Source organism: Caloenas nicobarica, chromosome 2 (genome assembly GCF_036013445.1).
Source record: "Caloenas nicobarica isolate bCalNic1 chromosome 2, bCalNic1.hap1, whole genome shotgun sequence".
NCBI lineage: Eukaryota > Metazoa > Chordata > Aves > Columbiformes > Columbidae > Caloenas > Caloenas nicobarica.
In genome coordinates this window covers 17,650,659-17,671,838 of record NC_088246.1, presented here as the reverse complement: position 1 = coordinate 17,671,838, position 21,180 = coordinate 17,650,659, and the positions used below count along the sequence as shown (strand labels likewise).

The 21,180-nt window shown below is 37.4% G+C and overlaps 1 protein-coding gene across 6 annotated transcripts in view; it reads right to left on the bottom strand.

Annotated features, from left to right (window-relative positions):
* Nucleotides 1-21,180, bottom strand: part of MPP7 (MAGUK p55 scaffold protein 7) — a 152,922-nt gene that overhangs the window by 34,510 nt on the left and 97,232 nt on the right. For all 6 annotated transcript variants that reach the window (XM_065627580.1, XM_065627579.1, XM_065627578.1 and 3 more), the window contains 6 exons: nt 13,465-13,596; nt 5,015-5,096; nt 3,991-4,076; nt 2,072-2,146; nt 1,254-1,450; nt 663-727 (listed from right to left, as the gene is read on the bottom strand). In XM_065627580.1, the coding sequence (XP_065483652.1) occupies nt 663-727; nt 1,254-1,450; nt 2,072-2,146; nt 3,991-4,076; nt 5,015-5,096; nt 13,465-13,596 (637 nt within the window). The remainder of the gene's footprint in view (nt 1-662; nt 728-1,253; nt 1,451-2,071; nt 2,147-3,990; nt 4,077-5,014; nt 5,097-13,464; nt 13,597-21,180) is intronic.

The window sequence follows — 21,180 nt, the reverse complement described above, 5'->3', positions numbered from 1 at the left end:
AAATAACAGGTCAAGTAAAATATGCAATAATACTTAAAACAGATGTTGATGTAAATTCCAGTGGAAAGAAAATACTGTTTCAATGTAGGTGCTTTCTTTGAGCTTATTTTTCTTATATTGTGCAACTACTGTATTTAAAAGCAGAGACTATTAAGAATGAATTTGTTTAAAAAACAGTAAGTGGTTCTGTGAAAGCCTGTCAAAGAACTGAATGTCCTGACTTCAAAAAATTTGTGCTGCTTCATATGACACAAAAATCACCAACTATATGAGGGAGAGAAGGGGAGACTATCTGACCTTTTATCTCAGTCTCAATATAAATTTCACTGTATTGATGCAGTCCAAGTTATATAAACCGTTGAGCCAATCCTGTACTATTTCAACAGGAAAAGAACACTCCTCAGCCTTTGAAATATTATATATCAAAACATTAATTGGGCTTGGTGCTTCGAAAATGAAGTCAGAGGGTTGGGAAAAATTGTTAGCTGCTTTTAAAGCTTTTAATGTCAGCTCTTATATTTATTTTCCTACCGATACAATGTGATAAAGAAGCTATTGAGCCCAGGACAAATGCATCCTGTAGTCACAGGGCTGAAACAAACTGCTATTTTATAAGGTTAGAGATCAGTAGTATGATTTTTATCCCAGGTTAACAGACTTACATGATTTTCTGTTGGAAATTTTCAGTGGCTGAATCTGTACTTCTGGTCTTCTTAGTGCAAATCTCCTGTAAAATGGGAGGTGGTTGGGGGAAAGACACAAAGTCCTCAGTTTTCACCACAAGTTTGGGATTAGTAAACACTTAACATCATGAGACTATAGCAAAATATCCTGAAGACTTTATAAGAAATTAACTTAAAACAATGCAATCTATTTACAATCTAAAAAAATAAATCCTCAGCCTCCAGTTTTTGAAAGCTCTCCAAAACCTGCTGCGGTTCTTATTCCTGCATAGTACATCAGTGTGAACACAGATACTGATGTGCTGTTTTCCATATGTTTTTCCTTTCAGTCTGGATCAGTGTCATCCTATCAGTTTTTGTCATTATTAATTCTAGCCAGACAAATAAGGAAATCCAAAGTATTTCAGCAACAGGTTTCCACGTTCAGTTGTCTTGCTGCAAATGCAGGTTTATCATACCCGTGTAATCTATGAGCATTAAATACGACAACTATGCTAACTTAACAACTCGGCAAGTACGTGTCTTCTCTCACTACAAAAAATAATGAAACTATGCTTCTCGGTAGCTCACCTCTCCTGGAAATGCTTTGAAGGGATCAAGCCTGCTCTGGGATTGGCATCACCTTCGTGTTTGGCCTGCCACCAGGTTGCATCATCCTGGCTCATGATCTGAAGGACATCTCCTTTTCTGAAAGCAAGGCCAGCTTCTTTACAAGGAATTGCTTTATCCTCTTTAGGATCATAGTCAAATAGGGCTCTGATAAACATCTGAAATAAACCACGTTTTATCTTTAGAATCAAAAATATTAAACGTAATCCAAAGGTATCTCCTATTTTTGCTTTTACTGTTCAAAAACTTTGAACTAAATAATGTAAAGCAATAAACATTTACTGTTGTAAAACATCCTTATGAACGACTAGCATTAGAAGTTCATATGGAAATGTTAAATTCATTGCTCCTCCAACTGCGATCTCAATGCAGCGAAGGTTATAAGATCCAACTCCCAAAGGCAAACAGGACTTTGCAGGTGAATAGTGTGCCCATACAGGGAACAGAAGAGAGGATATTTTAAAACCATAGTGCTATCAAGTGCCTTCTGCCCAGTGTATGATGGAAGAAAAGGAGTACTTGGAACTAAGCCAAGTCCTCGCAGAAGACTGAAAAGTACCTTATGTCAACTTCATGGCTGTACAGTTAAGGCTTAAGAACCATGTTTCACCCACTTGTAAATTTAGTACGTGAATATTGTGTAGTGCACTACACGTTGTTGCATTAGAAACACTGAATCTAGAGGCATAAATCACATTCTTGGTTCTGTCATCCAAGCAAACAATATATATTCTCAGCATAACAGTTACTGCAATAGTTTCTGAAATAGTCTTGCCTACCTTGCCTTCATTTACTGGCATTTCTTCCTTCACACTAGGTATAATTTTAAATGTAATTGCTCCTTGAGACTGAGCCTGGTGAACATTTGAAAAGAATATGAGAAATAATGAAAAAGAAAATGAGAATTAAGCTGTACATTTCAAAGAAATATTAAAAGGAAAAGAAACTCAAAATAATTTTAAAATATTGAAATTTAATGAATCTCTCCTCTCCCAAGCATGATCCATGGAGTCTGACAGCTTCACCATTTCAAACTTTGCATTGCAAAGAATAAAATACCCACTTGAAATGCTTGGTTTTATTTGCTTCACTGGTGGCCAGAGATGGAGTGTTAAAAACTGGGACCTGCATGTTTCAAAGGTCCCACTTCTGTGCTGAAAGCAGAAGCAAATGCTATAGCTAAAATATATGCATATTAGAAGCAACCACAGGACTCCTGGCACAGTTTGGACATCCCTGGAAAAATCCAACTAACATTTCATTTAAAAAAAAAAAAAAAAAAAAAAAAGAAAAAGAAAAAGAAAAATTCAAATAGGCTTATGCCATATTTATCATATAAAACTATTGGGGGGATTTACTCTTTTGGCAACTTAAGATACTTGAAAAGAAAAACATATTTGAATAGACTACGTGTACTAAATGGAAAAAAAGCCCTCCACTATAAATCTTAAAACAACTCAGCCATCATCAGCCACCTCATCCATTCATCTTTCCCTATATCCCACTTAAAGTGTGTCTGGCTGCATTTTACTTATTAACCACAATATATTCCCACTGCCTCGGTGACATTTTGCTGTTGAAGGAAGTGCTAATCAGCTGGAGCCTCTGCTGCTGTTGCACGCAGCCGACAAGTTCCATAAAACCCGGAGAGCGCCACAGACAGCCAACGATTCAAGCAAAATGGAAACAGGCCCGTCCAGTACCGAGCGAGACATAGTTCTGCCGGCATGTCTGCGCCCCAGAGCTCGCTGTTGGACAAGCAGCAGCCAAGTTCTTATTGCACCAGCCGTAGGGCTGGAATCAATAATTCCGTTACTTCTGAAACAAGCCCTAACTAGCTTTTGATGTTTATATTGTACCTCGAGGAGGTAAATGGGGAAATTGTTCACACCTTTTCTAGGGGTATTGTGCTTCTAGAGATTTTAAAATATTAATTTCTAAAGGAAAATATGTTTCTGTAGGGAACATAAAACCACAAAGCAAGTATAAATATCAGTGGGCTAACACTTGAAATGAATCATCTCGGTTATTGAACCAAAGCTGTGAGACAGCCACTCAATTCAGCAGGACAGCAAGGTATTTATGCATATAGAAATGCCTACACCATGAATATAGAGCTGTCATGACCCTCATAGGTTTCTTTGCCGTAAAAATATTAAATATTTCAGACAAATTCTAAATTACTTAATGTGCAATAGCGCTCTCTAACTGAATAATTAGGCTGGCTTCAGAAATTCTGTAGTTCAGAGGAGCACAATCATATAAATGGCTACACACTACAAATCAATAAAAAATATAATCTTAATATACCACTTTGTTTATTCTATCAAGTACATGTATTTTGAAGTAATTTTCACATGGAGTTAATGTGTTATTAAAATTATGAATACATTTAAAAGTTTTAATTCAACAGATCATGGTGTGCCTGAAAAACTGTAGATTATACACTGAGGTCTGCAATATTCTGCAATGTATTTATAACCATATTACCGTCATTAACTCTTTACAAGTAATCTGAAATTGCATATGTATGTAATGCATGGATAATCATTCTCTAAGAGAAAGGAAATAGAGGTGGCACTGGAAGAAAAAGCTTTATTGTAGAATATACTTTTTTCTAAGAAATACACTAGAAAACGCAAGTCTAATTACTTTTTCTTGACTCCCCTAAATTAATTTTAAAATGTTTGGTATTTACCAAAATGTGTATTATTTCTTCAGGTTTTTTATCATCTACAGGAATCCCATTGACTTCCCTCAGCTCATCACCAACGTGAATAAGACCTACAGAAGGCAAAGAGGAGTTGTTCAACAGTAGCTACATATTATACAAAAAATGCCATTAACATGCAGCTTTTTTCTCCATTGCTCATCCACTTTAAGCTATAACTTAAAAACAGGAATATATGGTGAACATAACAACAGCTCCTGTCCTCACAGATAAGTTTGAGATGGTTGATTTACTCACCTCCCTTCCTTCCTCCTGAAAATTAGAACAATTTCTCTGTGACTTTTCCAGACTTTTACGCAGATGTTTGAAAAATGTCTGTGCCAATTCTTTTCCTACTCATAATACTTTCTTATTGCTACACAGCTGCAAGTACTGCAAAGATCACTTAGGCTGTGAGTGCTAATTTGCGGCACAAATGTTTCCTAATTTTACAATATATATCTAGATTTACTCCATTACCCCATGGAAGTGTGAAACACGGCTGTCCTAGATTTTCCTCAAAGCAAAGAGGCACTTCAGAGAAAAATTCAGGACCTCTTGCTTGAGCTCTTGCAGATTTTGAGCATCCCAAACTAGCAATAGCAGTCAAGGATGTGCTGGTATTTTGAGAATTACCAGCTGAAACTCCAAATGGATGTACTAATATAAAATAATTCAGCCATCCTGAGTTCCTCCATCAGCAGGTTGTAATCTTGGCATATCCTTTCATTTCTAAGTGCGTATCTTCACATGGAAACAAACCATTGTATATCTTAAAAAAACCCTGTATCTGCTAACTCAAAGATACCCAGTTGCAAGTGAACTGGGGAAAAAAAAATCAGCATGAATACTTTGACCAGTATTGAAATATCACTCTGGAAAGCTGTCCAAACCCCAAATACTTTTGTTTGTGATAGTGATGTATTTTGTGTGTAGAATCTGCTCCCATTTTATCTCATCTTCTTCTGAATTATGGAACTTGAATAGCTAGTGGAAAAGAGCAAAACCTTACCACTTCTATCTGCAGCTCCTCCACGCATTATCCTGGCCACCACAATTGCACCAGTCTGTTCATCCCTTTTAATAGTAGCACCCTTAAAAAAAAAAAAAAAGTTATTTGGTTAATCTTACCATAGTTTTAATTCACTACGTTAGAAAAAAATTTGCTATGTAAAACTGCAAAAAAGTTGACATCGTATTACAGCAATGTGTGAATAAGCCAGAAATTATACTTGCCTGTGAAAAGAATATACAAAATATGTTGCTCTATTACCATCCTATTAAAACATGAATTATTTTCCATTCAGAACTGACTCATGCAGTTTGGACAAATGATACAAGAAGTTTACTGTTCGATTTCATGTTAACTGCAGCGTACCTTACCTGAGTCTGTTGCTAAAACTGTACTAAAATATTACTAAGAATGGATAAATTGTTTTTCCTGCATTAAAACAGGCCACGTTACATACTATGGCTATAAAAGCTTTATCTGTGTTCCTAATAGTTGCGCTTTATGCTCAGAACTGCCTGTGTAACCCACTCATCACAGTTCTGCGTTGCAGCGTTATCAATGAATAAACATGGATTTGAGAAACGCCCCTGCACACCAGGGCTCACCTGGACGACCCGCGGGACAGCAACGCGGAGGACGGGAACATTTCCTGAGTTAGTCACGGCTGTTTTCATACACTGCACAAACACAGCAGCCAGGCATTTAGGTAAAATGACATCATGTAGTTAAATTTCCAGCGAACAGCTGTCTAGATGAGAAAAATGCCTTTGTAACTAGAGCTGCGAGGGCGCGCTGGGAAGAGGCAGAAGGTGCTGGGGCAGCAGCAGAAGCAGCGACAAGGGAGCCGGGAAGGACGCGGTGGCGCGGAGACGCCTGTCCTGCCAGGCGGAGGGGACGGGCCAGGGGGAAGCGCTGGCCCTGCCCGGAAGGCAGAACCCGCAGAATAACGACATCGATTTTAGCTAGTTACGATGTACTGTATAATCACCTGCAAAAAGGTTATTTGATCCAGTATTTTCACAAAACAACACAGAAAAAAGCACCTTCTGGCCAACAGCTTTTTATCTGCACGTGATCACTTTGCCATGTCAACGTATTTATTATAGTTACCTGTGATAGCTCTGACTTTTTTAATCAACAGAGGTATTTAGGGCTCTGGCAGGTAAGTCAATTTTCTGAAAAGTTCCATATTTTTACTCAGTATTACTTCACCTCTGAGTACAAGACAGTGGTTAGAATTTCCTTCCATCAGAAAATTGTTGTGCTTGAAGTAGAGTACAGAAGTACTTTATAAATAAAGTTCTTTTAAATAATTAAATTGCTTTTACAGCTAGTTTATGTATTTGTTTAGATTAAACATGAACATCATGTTTATCTCTATTTCAATTTTTAAGTGTTTCATGGATGTGAAGCTGAAATAAGTACAAGTAAGTAACGTGGGTCATGTTTCACTGCAGTTAAAAATTTTACTGACTGTCAACAAACTTGTTTCCTTTTCCCTCTGCCTCTAAGATGGAAAACCAGCGCAAAACAAAAATGGGAGATTAATTTACATTTTACTATATGCAGGCTGCATTTATTGCAAATACAGAAAAATTAAAACAGACACCACACAATATTCTCTTTGGATGAGCCTTTAACAGTAGCCAGCAAAACTGATATGCTGTGTTTGTGCATTTTATTTTACATCTTAAATAAATTTATTATTATGACATTCTATCCATAAGCAAAGTAATTCTGCAATTTGTCATCCTTATGTGTTGTTTATAATGCAATTATATTGGCAAACATTTGTATTACAGTTTCAACCAAGTCTGAAAGTTTCAAAAAGATAAAGATTTAGCTGCAGCTAATCTCACTTTAAAAACTCACTATTAGACTTCTGAGCAAAAAGAACTGCACACCATTAGGAACACATTAAATGAAGCATTAATCCTTCTAGCCTATATCTCAATATTGAGTTCTGACATTGCAGCAACGTCTATTAATTTGAAGTTTATTATTAATACCTGGAAGATTACAACTGTTTAAAAGTACAAAGCATCTTTTTGATGGATATTCAAAAAAAAAAAAAAAAAATTACGCATGATGATGCTAGAGTCAAATATAAATACAGGACATTTCTACCATATTGTCCCCAAAAAACAGAAGCTCTCCTAATTGATCAGGGGGAAAGCCCTGAACAGAAATTCTTCCTGCCTTTTACCTAGAAGTCAACACTATTAAATGCAAAAGGTACGGAATGTCTCACAGCCTTCTCTTATGATCACCCAGCTACCCCAGACGCTAACGCTGCTGTCTGAAAACAGGTACTTCATTTCACCTTGCTTTTAGACAGACCCTAGGAAAAAAAGACAAGAGTATTGACCCAGCCAGCATCTGGAAGCAACGATAAGACTCCTGTCCAAGTGGAATGGTCACTTCATGCTCGATGTGATTATCACTACTGGCACAAAATGAATTTTCCTAGCACAAGTTAGACAATTTGACAGACATCCCAGTAAAGAGAACAAGTAAATTGGAATTTCCAAACAAAGCACAGAATCAAGTTTGAATTCACAGGGAAATTATTTAATGCAAGTTAGCTCACTGTCAATAACTCCTCTGTGGCAAACTCAAAGGGAATGGACAGGCCCACAAAAAGCACTGTTTGAATTTATGTATTTTTGCTGTACCTATAGTACACAAAGAAAAAAGAGAGTTACTTAAATTCCCTTTCCCTCCCAATTTAGGATACTTAAAAAGAAATCATCAAACACAAGTGGATTTCTTTTTGAAAACCCCAAGAGCTGATTTTCTGAAAAAGCAGCTTCTCTTGTAATGGTGCCAGCCCTGCTTAAACTATGAGGTATATATAATCTGGCAAGAATTTATCCGTATGAGATGTTCAGCTCCAGTACTTTCAGTTACATGTGCAATGCAGCTCCTCATTTAGAGCTTTAAAAATGGAAGAAGGTTAGACTGGACTTTGAGAGCTGGAAAATATTTTCAGTGTTGCTAGCCAAAAGTGTAAGTTACCCTAAATGAGACATATACAGATGTAATAGCATAGCTCAGTTTAAAATACTTTTAAAGGGAAAAATAAGGAGTTTGGGAGCCATATGGTGATCAGACTGAGAAAATGTTTAAAGGTATACCATGCAAAAGCACTAAAAATAATACAAGCTCCTTCAGCAAGGCTCTTTCACTTTTTTTTTTCCTCCCCCATCTTTAACGTAGTAACACTGATTGGTGAGCATCACTCAGGGTTTCACAGATGTGAGCTTTATTAGTTCATCTATTTATCTGCCGGTTCCAGAATGTAAACATTATAAGCCTTTATTTTTAAAGAAAGAAAGACTAGCCTGTAAAATAAATTACTAATAAGAGAGTCTGAAACATCTGTAATATTTTTGCATACCTTTCTGTTAAACAAAAGCACATGCAGATGTTGAATGCAAATAAGTACTTCAATAAGCCTTATTTTACTTCATTCTCAGTGGAAAATGCAAATACAAATATCAGTTACCTACCTTATAGTGAAGAGTTATTTAAAAGTTGATGCCCACATACATGTAGACTATGCACACTAAAGCTGTTCTTACACCTAAATTAAGCCCACCTGTAAAATAGTTGGGTTCATTCACTAATAAGAACTGAGCTATGTGGACTCAGAGTGAGAGGCAAGCAAGAATCTTCATGGGCAGAACATGTAAAGGACTCTTTTAAATCTCCACAATTCAATTCACCCAAGTTCAGCTATGGAAATCAGGTATCTAGTTCAAGCTAGGTGTTTAGGCTCCTCCTCTACTTAATCAAAAGAAATAGGCGGCTCTGGAGAAATAATCATCCTTTCATTAAGTCAAGCATCTTCAATAGATGCCATGGCTCATTCTCTGGAGCTGCCTGCACTCCTCTTGACTACAGACAAAGCACAGAGACTAGTTTTCAAAAGGCTAAATTTACGCAAAATGAATCTGTGTGATGAAGAAGCAATCATCTTAATGTGAAGAAACATGTTATTCAGAATAACTACATGACAGCTATAACAAACCCGGAATACCACTGGGGAGCTGGAATTAGCCAGGAACTGAACTCCTGGTAGAGTGGTTGTACATCTCGGATCTCAGGAATGCTAACCAGGAACACGGCAGTGGCCGAAAAAGCCCTGGAGAGGTAGGCATGAGTGAAAACCCTCCAAGATATCTGATAAAAAGCCTAATTATAGCCACGTGACTTTTGGACTAGCTCTAAAAAGAGATGTTTCTACTTCTCTTTACATAAGTTTCGAAGATGTTCTAAATTACTTTGTTCAGATAAAACCTCCTGACACAATTTCACCTCATTTGAGCGAGACACTGCTAGAATAGAGCATTTAGAAAAACAAAAGCAAACAAAAACACTCCACCACAACCATGGAAGGATTAACAAGTTTAAACCATCTCTTCCAAAAAACTGGAGGAAAGTTCAGCACTGACTTCTGAACTGGGGAAATCTGGCAAACAGAAAGCCCTCCCACAAACCATGTGTTCCCCTCTCTTTTGAGATGATTACTCCTGGGAACTCAGGCCTCATTAATATGTGATTAACACAGACTCAGAACACCGGTGAGGTGCTTAACTCAGAGAAAAGCACGAACAAATACAAGAGGAAATGTGGTGCAGTTTTATATAAAAATGGTCACTATATATATTCCAAAGAAGAGAGTGCCTAATTTGCTTCACAGAGAGTACTGTTGAAAGTCATCCAAAAGAGATATCCAATTCAAGAACATCCAGGGTGTGCAACTGATTTAAAGCTTACAGCTCTGCAGAAAAACAATCTCTACTGTTTGTGTAAAAATAGAGAATGAGAATGTATCCAAGGTAAAACAAAAGTTCAAAGAGCTCAGTATCTTCAAGTCAAGAAACCAGACAGTCTCCACCCCAGAAAAAATATTGTATGGTACCTCCAATCTCAAGCTCAGTGGCAAGGATCTTGATATAACTACGCAAGTGGAAGTCAGACTTTTTGACTGGAGAACAGTGAATAGACAAACTGAACAAATAGAGACTCTTTGTCTGTGCTAATACCCAAGACTTTAGAACAGGGGTATCAAACTCATTTTAGGCCTGTACAAATTTAACTACTTCTACATTTATAGAAGCCTAAAATTACATCCGGCCCTTTGAAGGCAACCGCGGGGCTGACGTGGCCCCCGGTGAAAATGAGTTTGATACCCATGCTTTAGAACAAGTTCTAAAGGAAAAGCCACTAAAAAGACACAGAAATAAATAGAAAAAGAAATTTTAAATAGTAAACATAGATCGTGGCATACCCTTTCTTTAGTAAAATAACTTCAGAAAGCATAAATGCAGTAGATCTAATATATTTAGTATAAACTTGTCTTTATTTATTCTGCTGTGCCATATTTTGGTAAGACTTTATCTGAATTACTGTCCATGTGTCTTCTCAGCTCTTACCTAAGTGAAAAAAAAATCTAGGGAAGACAAAGACAAAAATAATAGGTTTGTTACGTATTGTGGTGATGGTGTCATAATAAGTCACTATAAATCTGCCACAAAGAAATGAATGTTTGACATTAACATTAATAATGCCAAAATGGAATGCAGGTGCATTATGGAAAAGGAGGAGGACACTATACACTATTCTTTGAAGTCTTCCTGTAGAACAAGTAACATGCAAAACAGAACTCACTATAAACTCTTCTCCGACAAAAAATAAAACATTAAGATAGACAGGGGATTTTGAAAGAACACAAAAACTCCTTTCCTGTAGAGATAAGGCACAATCTAGAAATGTTGGTTGAGGGGCAGCTTTTGGAAGTCATTCAGGCCAATGTCCTGCTCAGGGCAGGACTATTGTCAATGCCAGATGAGGTCAGCCATTACATTATGGTTGAGGTTGGAGATTCCACATCTCTAGTCACTCTGCTCCAGTGCTGGACTTTCCACCTAATGAAACACTTCTGTTAATTCTCAGTATAAGCCTGCCATGGCTGCAACTTGTGGCCACTGCCCTGTGTTTTAGCATCTTTCACTGCTGAGAAGAGTTTGACTCCACTGTCCTTGTGAGCTCCCTACTCTCAGGTAGTTGTAGGCTGCAATTATCTTTGTCCTTTGCCTCTTCCTAGCAATAGGTCTGTCACAGATTCCATTATAAAGCTGTTTTCACCTTGGTAAATAAACTAGGTAATCTTAAACTGAAGAACTGAGTTATCTCACATTTTTTATATTTTCCATGGCCACAGTCCTGTCTAGTAAAAGAAAGTTCTAAAAAAAAAAAAAAACCACACCACTCCTCTCTGCTGCCTCTTGAGCACAAGAGTTATGCTAAGTGTGGATGCTCCTTTTTAAGAGATTGTACTGGTTTTGGCTGAGACAGAGTTAATTTTCTTCAAGGTAGCTCATATGGTGCTATGTTTTAGATTTGTGATGAGAACGACGTTGATAACACAAGGATGATTTAGCTATTGCTGCACAGCGCTTGACAGCGTCTCAAGCGCTTTCCTGCTTCTCACCACCGAGTGGGCTGGGGGTGCACAGAAGCTGGGGGGGGGACACGGCTGGGACAGCTGACCCCAGCTGGCCAGAGGGATATCGCACACCATATGATAGCGTGTTCAGCAATAAAACTGGGGGAAGAAAGCGGAAGAGAAGGATGTTTGGAGTGACGATGTTTGTCGTCCCAAGTCACGGCTACGTGTGACGGAGCCCGGCTTTCCTGGAGACGAAGATGGCTGCACACTTGCCTGTTGGTGGAAGCAGCGAGCGAATTCCTTCTTTTGCTTTGCTTGCACATGTGGCTTTTGCTTTACCAATTAATCTGTCTTGATACCAACCTGTGAGTTTTCTCACTTTCATCCTTCTGATTCTCTCCCCCATCCCACTGAGGAAAACAAGTGAGTGGCTGCATGGGGCTGAGCTGCCACCGGGGTTTAAACCACAGCAGACACACCGGGATCTGGAGGATCCCACTGGAGTGAATGGGCAACAGTGGAATCTGAGGAACAGTCCAAGGATAACCTTCAGCTTAGGCAACTCTACTTGTCCCTTTAGGAGTGCTTAAAATCTCAAAAGCCCATATACAACGTATGTATTTCATATAAGTTTTCAGACAATCTCTGGTTTGTTTTCGGAGTTGCGATTTATCCAAGACACTTTGAGATATTAACTTACAGTATCTAATTCACGAAAGTCTTAGTAGCAAATCATGTTTGAAACATGAAACTATGTAAATTAAGATTTTATTAAGATTTTTCTGACAAATTCAAGAAGAGCAACAATAAGGGTGTTTTCATTAACACTAAAAATAAGCTGCTCAATTAGAACTCATTTCATACTATATGTTCAAATTTCCTCACACCTTTCAGAATTAATACTCTTTCTGATACTAAAACCTAAAGCTATTTTTTTTTCTCAAAGAATTTCTTTGATAAAAAGAAAAGGAAAGCTTAAAGCTGTGATTTAAATATTTAGGAAAAAAAAAAGTTTTACTATGTTAAAACAAAGTAAAAACTTTCCATATGGTCAAACATTTAATTATGCCCATGGGCACCTACAGTCAGTCAATACCAAAACTTCCTTCTTGTTTATTGATGCCAGAAATCCATCAAGAATAAGAGTAATAGTAAAACATCTACTGTGAGACAAACTACCCCTGTACATCTAACAGAGGCATTGCTCTCCCACTGTCATCTCAAATACAAAATAATGGCTTTCACAAAGTAACTTTGAGATATTTCTTTAGGATTGCTATCCATTAAAACAAATATCCAATACAACATAAAACAAAGCTCTCACTGGTTTGCAGGAGAAAAGGAATATAGTTAAATTTTATAAAAGATGACTTTCAGTCTACAGCAAATAAAAATAACCAAATCAGTAAAGCATTTTAATATTCTCATAATACAGCCTACGTTTAGTCCTTTCATTTTTCCAGATATCCCCATGAAGATATTAACTTTCTAGTATTCATAGTCCAAAGTACAACAACAGACATCTTAAATTTGCCCAGATTTCAATTCAAGTATTTTAAAATATGTTTTTATGCTTTCTTTTCAGTGTATCGAAAGGTCACCTTTTTTTACATGAATGGTAACAGGCACAGTTCACAACAAAGGTCAAGATTTCTCTGGGGATTCATTCTCCCTCTCTCATTTTAAAACAAGTTCATGATTTGAATTCAAGATAAAGGATGAATATATTATTGATCTAAATACTCAGACCTGCCCACATATATAATGCGCAAACACCATCAATGAACACATTCTTACGATTCATTTCACATGCTTTATTTATAACGACTGCGAATGGAAGTCACAAGCGTATTATTGAATGTTATGAATAAACAGGCGTAATGTCTGTCTGTTCGTGTTTCAAGTTAATGTTACCCGTTCACATTCATAATCTCAACACTCCCCACCCTGTGCACTAACACAAAATCCCAAAACAAAAGATAGGGTTACTTACCAATGGCTCCCTGTTTTTGACGAGCCTGATTATTTTAACTGAGTCTTCTTCCTCATCAATATCATCAGGCATAGGGGGCAAGACAGGATCGTAGTTCTTCTGAGCAACAGTATCATGTACAGAGAGCAAAGCCTGCAAACATTAACAGTCAGTTTATTATTTGGCATCTGAGACATTTATGAAAGACAAAGGAGAGGATATTATTTATAGCCTGACTCTTCCAGTGTTAATGCATGTAGAATGGATATAATTCCTGTATACAATTTTAACACATGTCAAACTGATGAAACAACTCCATAAAGTATGTGTTTTCATATACAGAATGTATGCATCTACTAAACTGTGGATACAGAATAGTGTCTTCATACACACAAAAATACCAAGCGCTTTGCACATTAGCTTGAAACTACAAAAATTATGAACAGGAGAAAGCCCAACTCTCCTAAAGTAATAACGTTCTACTAGTCCTAGATAAAAAGTCTATTTGATACAATAAGCAGTTCTACGAAACAAATAAGCAAAATAAGCATCTACCAGTACTTCTGTTCAAGCATGAGATGCATGACATTAAGTTGTTGCCCAAATATTCCCTTCAGAGCAGCTCTGGAAGCTTACCTGGTTACTGGATCCCTTTCATACTAGCTCCCTTTCATATGAGGTCCAAATTACCTTAGGAATTTTTAATTTATTGTGGAATTCATGATTGAGATTGAGGAACATAATGTTGAAATGATTCGGTTCAGGCAGGTGCTTATCAATCACCTGTCACATGTCTTGCCTCCTTTCTTTCTCCATTTCTTCTCCAGGTCACACATAGCTTGAACAATAGATTTTTCAAAGAAAACTCTAATGAAGTCTGGCAAAAGGGTCAATCTTAAAATAATTTATGAATGTGCAGAAATTGAAAATCTTGAAAGTCCAAGTTAGAAAGCTCATTCTCCTAATGCTCTGAAAAATCTCAGCTATAATCTAAAATTCACAGCTTCTTCTAGATACAGAACAGAGTTCTTTTATATTTTGAAAAGTTTTCATTATTTGTAATACCTTTTAAATTGGTGAAAAAAATGGTTAAGTAATTCTTTTACTTTTGTAGTGAAAACTATGCGTGATAGCAGGAATAACAGCAACAAATATACATATCGTTCTATCTACTTTTTCCAGTTGCTTCTGTTTTCAAGTAGTTGCTCCTCGATACTTGAATATTTAAATTTTGACCTGATATTTTTTTCCCAAAGAGTCAATATTACAAAAGATGTAGTCTGATTAGCAGAAGTAATTTGCAAATTGAGAACCTTCCTGACAATAAAAATAAAGCATTTTGGAAAACATGGAGATGTTTAGGATACAGCAGAACACATCAACATTGTAGACATGGATGATATCAGAAGGTATCATAAGAATGACTGTAATTATGAATCTATTATAACAATTACAATAATAATTAAGAGGAAATTCCTTAATAAAGAACAGAAAATGGCTACAGTTCTCTGATACCAGTTTACTCGCTACTTAATAAAAGGCAGATAATATTTGACTGAGTACATGAATGACTGGAAACTTCTCAAGGATAATACAAATGTTTTTAAAAAGCATGACATTTCCATTACGATATTCCAGGTTTTTTTTCCTGAATGGAGTAGACTGTAACAACAGAAAACAATTCCCAGGCAATGCTACAAGCTATCACATCAAAAGCAGAAGGCAAAGAGCACATGGTAATCTTGAAATTCTGCACTTTAAATTTGAAGTTAGGGCCTCAACACAATAAACAGAGAGGAAGATTATATCTGCTTCATAAGAAGTTGCTATTGTTTTACTAATGTCTACATATATTGTACAATTTGATAAAAACATTTCAACACACTCTAATTAATTCTGGTATTCTTCCCAAGACACAGTTATGAATTTGTACTATTTACCATCAGAAATTACCAGCTCCCTCCCACCAAATGTTAGTTTTACTCTAGACCTGAGCTAAAAACCTCAGGCCAGCAACTATGTTTCCTCCTGGTGATGTGTATTATGAAGCATTACACATGTAAAAGCCATGCAATCACATGCAGTCCTCTAAGGATGTATGTGAAATATCAAAGATATACTAAAACAAAAGTAGTGTTTGCTTTTACTTCAGGTTACTTACAGTTAAGACTTCTAAAACTAGTCTTCTGCAATTACATTTTTCCACATAATGTAGGGCACATTCATGGTCTGGTTCAATTTAATAAGGTTCTATATTGCAGTTTAAAAACAATCAGGAAGATAGAGAAAACAGATGAAACTAATCTAAAGCGCCACTTCCAGAGTAAAAGGTAGCAACTTAAAACATGTTCAAAAGAATCTACCCTTGACAATGAAACTTGCAGAATAGATTCTGTTCACTGCTACACTGAATTATGCCACCAGTGTTCATAAGATACTTCCCTGCTCTGACTGCCAGATCCCGGACACCATGCACAAAACAATGATGCAGCCTAAGCATTTGTCCTGGTTTTGTTAAAAACAAGTTTCTCTTTTAGTGAATTTCCCTGTCAGCTAAAGTCTTCTTACTAAGTGCAGTTTTCCTGAAAGTTAGGTACATGTTTTGGTAGACATAGCAATGGAATGCAAGGTCATTGATAATGATGCATCCCGTGAGATGTGCAAGCAGGAGGTGAACTGAAAGTTGACCAACTAAAGTATTCCATCCCATTCATGTGATACTTCATATAAAAGTGGGAGATCATGAGGATCTCGCCCTTTTTTTTTTCCTTATGGCCGACATTGGGAGAGGACCTTGCGAGTTGTCCCTGTGAACTGAGGCCCTGTGACAGACTGAATCCAGCTCCGGTTGGCTGCAGAGTCCAGTCCAGGACTTCGGGTGCCAGCCCCACATCTGCCGGAGCAGCTGCCAGGACTTTCAAGATTGGTTTTGTATATTTTGTATTTTTTTATCTACTTTTATTGGTAGCATTAGTAAATCATTTTTAATTTTTCCAACTCTCTTCTCTCTGTCCTTCTTTCCCTCCCAATCGCCTGTCCTTAGTGGGAAGGGGGGAGAGGGAGGGGCTGAAGGGGAAAGGTAGGGGAGAGGAGGTTAACAATACATCTGCCACGGTTTTGTTGTCACCCCGCAATCAAACCACGACAGTATTATAAACTGATGTCAATCAATCTCTGGTATTTATGAAGCTTTTCTTCTTTCACAACTGGAACTTATCAACCCCTTCCCTCTTCCTCCCAAAAAACATATTAAACCACAATGTACTACAGTTTTCAACATCAGATCTTTTCCCAGAACTCTAGTACTACTTTATCTCAGTGCAAAGATGCATATTTTAGGTAAGAGCATGAATGCCAGAAATTGTGTCTTTTCTCAGTCAAGCTTCTAGAAGAGCTTCTGTGATCACACACTTGTTCATGCTGCATGCTGAACATGCCGAGATTTCTTTCCTGCTTGTCCTCCATCACCGCTTCTTTTAACACACTTCGCTCTGTCCACTGCAGCTGCTCTTGAAATAGTCAGCGGCACAGGCACAGGGCAATAATTAACCTGCAAACAAAGCTTCAACTAGAAGTGATCAGAGCCTATCCTCGAGAGAACATCCGTATGTTCTGAACACAATGAAGAAATGACCATATGCACCGGGTAAAGGGACATTTCTTCAGCAATTAATATAATGTATGCTTAGTCCAAAAAACTACCTGTCAGGCTAGAATTTATAGAAAAGGTTGGGACTTTTTAAAAAACAGACAAATTACAAGTGTGAAGAAATAAAAGTTGGATCTTATGAGGAACAAGATTTACATGGAATAATTGTGCAGAAAATGCACGTGGCAATGGAACAGTAGTAATGTTTTCTTTTTGCAGATAAGATTAACTTATTCACTTCCATGACACTAATTTTTAAATTTTTTTCATATTTTTAATACTTCACTTATCATATGAAACTCTGCAGATTATTTTTTTTAGTGTTTTTTGTTTTCAAACACACAGCTCTTCAGAACTATGCATTTATGATCCAAAATTTGGGTCATGTGTATTTAAGTACCTCTGGAGAAAAAGATTTCATTTCAGCTCTAAGTTCTATGCTTATGATTCACTAATGTAAACATGGTCCATATTTAGAACTTGAAAGAAGATATGATTCAAACTCCTGCACTACCTAAATATAAATATTGATGTTCAGCTAAATTCTTAGACATGATCTAGCTGGAAATGAATACTTTCATCAGACCTCTGAAATGTCTAGTAACTAGTGCTGTATTTTTCATATTAAAGCTATCACTGATCATTTCACAGTTTATAAATTGAAATTTTACACTATCAACTTACACAAAGCAAATCTGACATTGGAAACATTCAAAGTTCTTTTTCTCAAACTGTTCCGAAACCTTAAATGTTTATTTAAATTGGGAATGTTATTAATGAAAACAGTTCTATATTTTGAAAAATGTGTATCATTTAACTACACTGACTACATTTTTGCTCCTGTAAAACAATGACAAATTTTATATTATTTTTTGCTTCTGTTTACATTTTGAGATCTGTAAAAATACCCCAGATAGCCTCTGACTTGTGAACACAGCTCCTTATGTTTTTAAATTCTCATTATTAAAAATCTCAATTTAAGCTTTACTTTTCAGAAATATTTTACATTTACTAGTCTAGAAAAACATTTCAGAGAACAGTACGTTAAGAAGCAAGACAGAACGGACAAAGAAACAAAACCAGTCTCTTTCTTTACGGTACTTGACAAAACAAGACGGAAAATAAATAATTAAGATTATCGATATAAAATCTGTAGGGACTCAAACCAGCCTTTATGAAAGCCAACAGCTGCTGCAGGTGGTGACACCTCCAACCCAGCTGCTGGTGACCTGCCCATGGAGCGACCCCTGCCCTGGCAGCAGAGTCAGCAAAACGGAACGACATGGCCCATGACTTTGCTGTCCCAGTCCACAGCCTGCATCATTCGCACAGGCCACCTTCTCTGGCGGCTCAGCCTGAACTCTTTATCAGGTGAGACAGAGACTTTTTTCCACCTCTTTGCTTTGCTATGGTGACAGTCACTTCCACTGAGGTTGGCACAGAGAGGTTGCACCAGAGGAGAAAAGTAACTTCATCAGCAAAGCGCCCCTGAATTCACCTGGCAGAGCTTGTCCTCCAGAGAGCTCTACCATATCGTGGTTTCCTCTGTGATGGGGTTGCAGAAGACTGAAAAAAGACAAGCTAAAGATGTCGGTGGAAAAACTATTCAAGACTGGAAAGACTGATTTATGAGTAAGTTGCATAAAGTTAAAATCAAGTGAGTGAAGTCATCCAGCGACAGATATCAAAGACGGAAAGCTGAAAGAGCTGGGAGGAGACTGAGCCCACTGAAGGAAAGACCATCAGAGCATCAAAATGGAAGGAGAAGCATAAGAGATGTAACAGCCAAACATGTGCAAGAATTTAGAAAGCAGGAGAATAAAACCAGCAGAAAGCTGTAGCATGATGGTGATGGCATACAGGCTCTAGGCTCAGAAAAGCAATTTGACTTGAGAACAGTCTGGAGAAAAAAAAACAAGGAAGAAAATGTAAGGTAGTCAGAATCAAGCTATACATTTAAGAGCACAAAATTTAACACCGGAAAAGGGAGATAAGAATTTAGATTGGTGGGCAGGGGGAGAGAGAACAACCTTTCTTCTTCTACAGGAGAATTAGTCTTTAAATCTACCATGTTGAGTACATAAGCTAGACTTTACATTGATGTATGGGTGGCTTCCACATCCCCAATACCATTCTCCAGGAAATGGGTGGTGAAACAGCCATCCAAACAGGGCTGGCCATGGCAGACTCTGCCCCACCAACAGTGCCCGCTGCGCCAGCACCCGCGGCCCCCGTCCTGCTGCAGGAGAAGGGTGGACGAGAGAACAAGAGGGCAGGTGAGAACAGGCATCTCGACCAACAGGTAGAACAACTACGTTAGCTGAATTCTCCAGCTCAGCTAAAGCTTGAAGCATAATCTAGAAGCAGAAGCAAGCAATAAAAACCACAGGCAGGAGAAACTCGGTTGTGCTGCTGAAGCAACCAGAGGATGGCTGGGATAACGGTGAACTGAATTTTTTGGTTTTGGCAGTAGAACCAATGGGTGAGCCAACAAGTACAGTAAGCACTTATCAGGCAAAAAAGTAATAATATTCCTTCTGAAGGTGCAATAGTCTAATCACTTTCTTACAGAAATCTGAGATTTTCTCTTCTGAATAAAATTCCCAAGTTAAATATGTATTGTACATAATGTTACAGAAATCGGTGAACTTCCAAAGAAACATGTTTTACTTATGCTACTGAAAATCATATACAGTATTCATTTGACACAAGCAAAAAACTGTTGACATTGATGATAAGGAAAATGAAATAAGTCCCATAAAGTAAACATGACTTTCAGTTTGTAATCAGGACACCAATGGGTGCGCTAATTCATAAGAAAAAAGAAGATCAGAGTTAATTTACTTCTTTCCATCCTTCAAATATTTTAGTTTTCCTATGTATTTTCTATAAACTCCCTAGAAATGAAACATTGTGTGAGAAGGCAACAGTTAGGTATGTACAAAGGAGAAAAAACATTCTGTGCTTGCAACTGTCCCATCTGTACTTAAACCAGAGTTGCCCTCTAGTTCAAGCTTGTACAGCTGGCAATTAAATTCCTTTTTTTCTAATTTGACTTTGACGCAGTTGGGTCACAGTAGTGATTAAAAATGTTTAAAACACATACTGTACATGTGTGGGTTTGTGTTCTTAATATCTACCATATATTAATGTTTTTAGCACAGCAACATCTCAGTTGGCTCAATATTCAGTATATATTACTTTTTCCTGTACTGTGGTGAACTTTATTCGTGACTATATGAACTTCCTTTCACAAAAGGGTAATTTCCTTCCCTGAAAATGCAGTTCCTTGATTTCAGATTCACCAACCTGAACTGATGGGTTTACCTGCAGCTGGTGGCCAGACAGCAATAGCCAACAGAAAAGTGAACGAACTTTCTGCATCTTCAGACTCTGCTTCCTCTGGCTCATTGTTCACAGCCCCCGGAGACTCTCCCGAAGTCGAACTGTTCTCAGTGTTCACAGAAACACAGCCTGTCCCTGTCACCTGGTAAAGGTGTTACTGTTCCTCCAGATGACAGCCCTTTGTTTTTCCTCAGTTGTGGACAACGGCAGAATAAGCTCCGATTTTAAATCAACAGTGAAGAATCTGAACAAAGTCTCTTTTACATTTGTAACGTGATTCATGCAGCTAAAGCATTCTTGAAGCTTTAAGCCCTGTTGAAGTAACTTCCAAGAGCACAAATAGATGGTTTGCAGAGTGGAAAATGCCAAGACAGGAGCACTCTTCCAATATCTTGGCAATCCTTGATCAATTAATTTTTTGAAAAAGTGGCAGCATCCTGCAATATCAACTGTCTACAGCGGTAGCATGCATTTTTTTCTTGGTGGAAAACCACCTGAAGACACCCCTCCCCAAAAAATCAAGTGAAAATATAAACTAAACAAAAGTAAAAGCTGAGGTTGCAGTTTCCCTTTCTGAAAAAGTGTCTTTTAGAAATGACTCAGTCTTTATTTGACAGCAGCATAATATATAAAGTCTTAAAAATAAAACATCTACTGATCTGTGAGGTTAAAAGAATCTGGATATACTTGATTCCTCCAGAAAATAATAACATATATTCATTTATGATAAGGAGGCTTTAAAT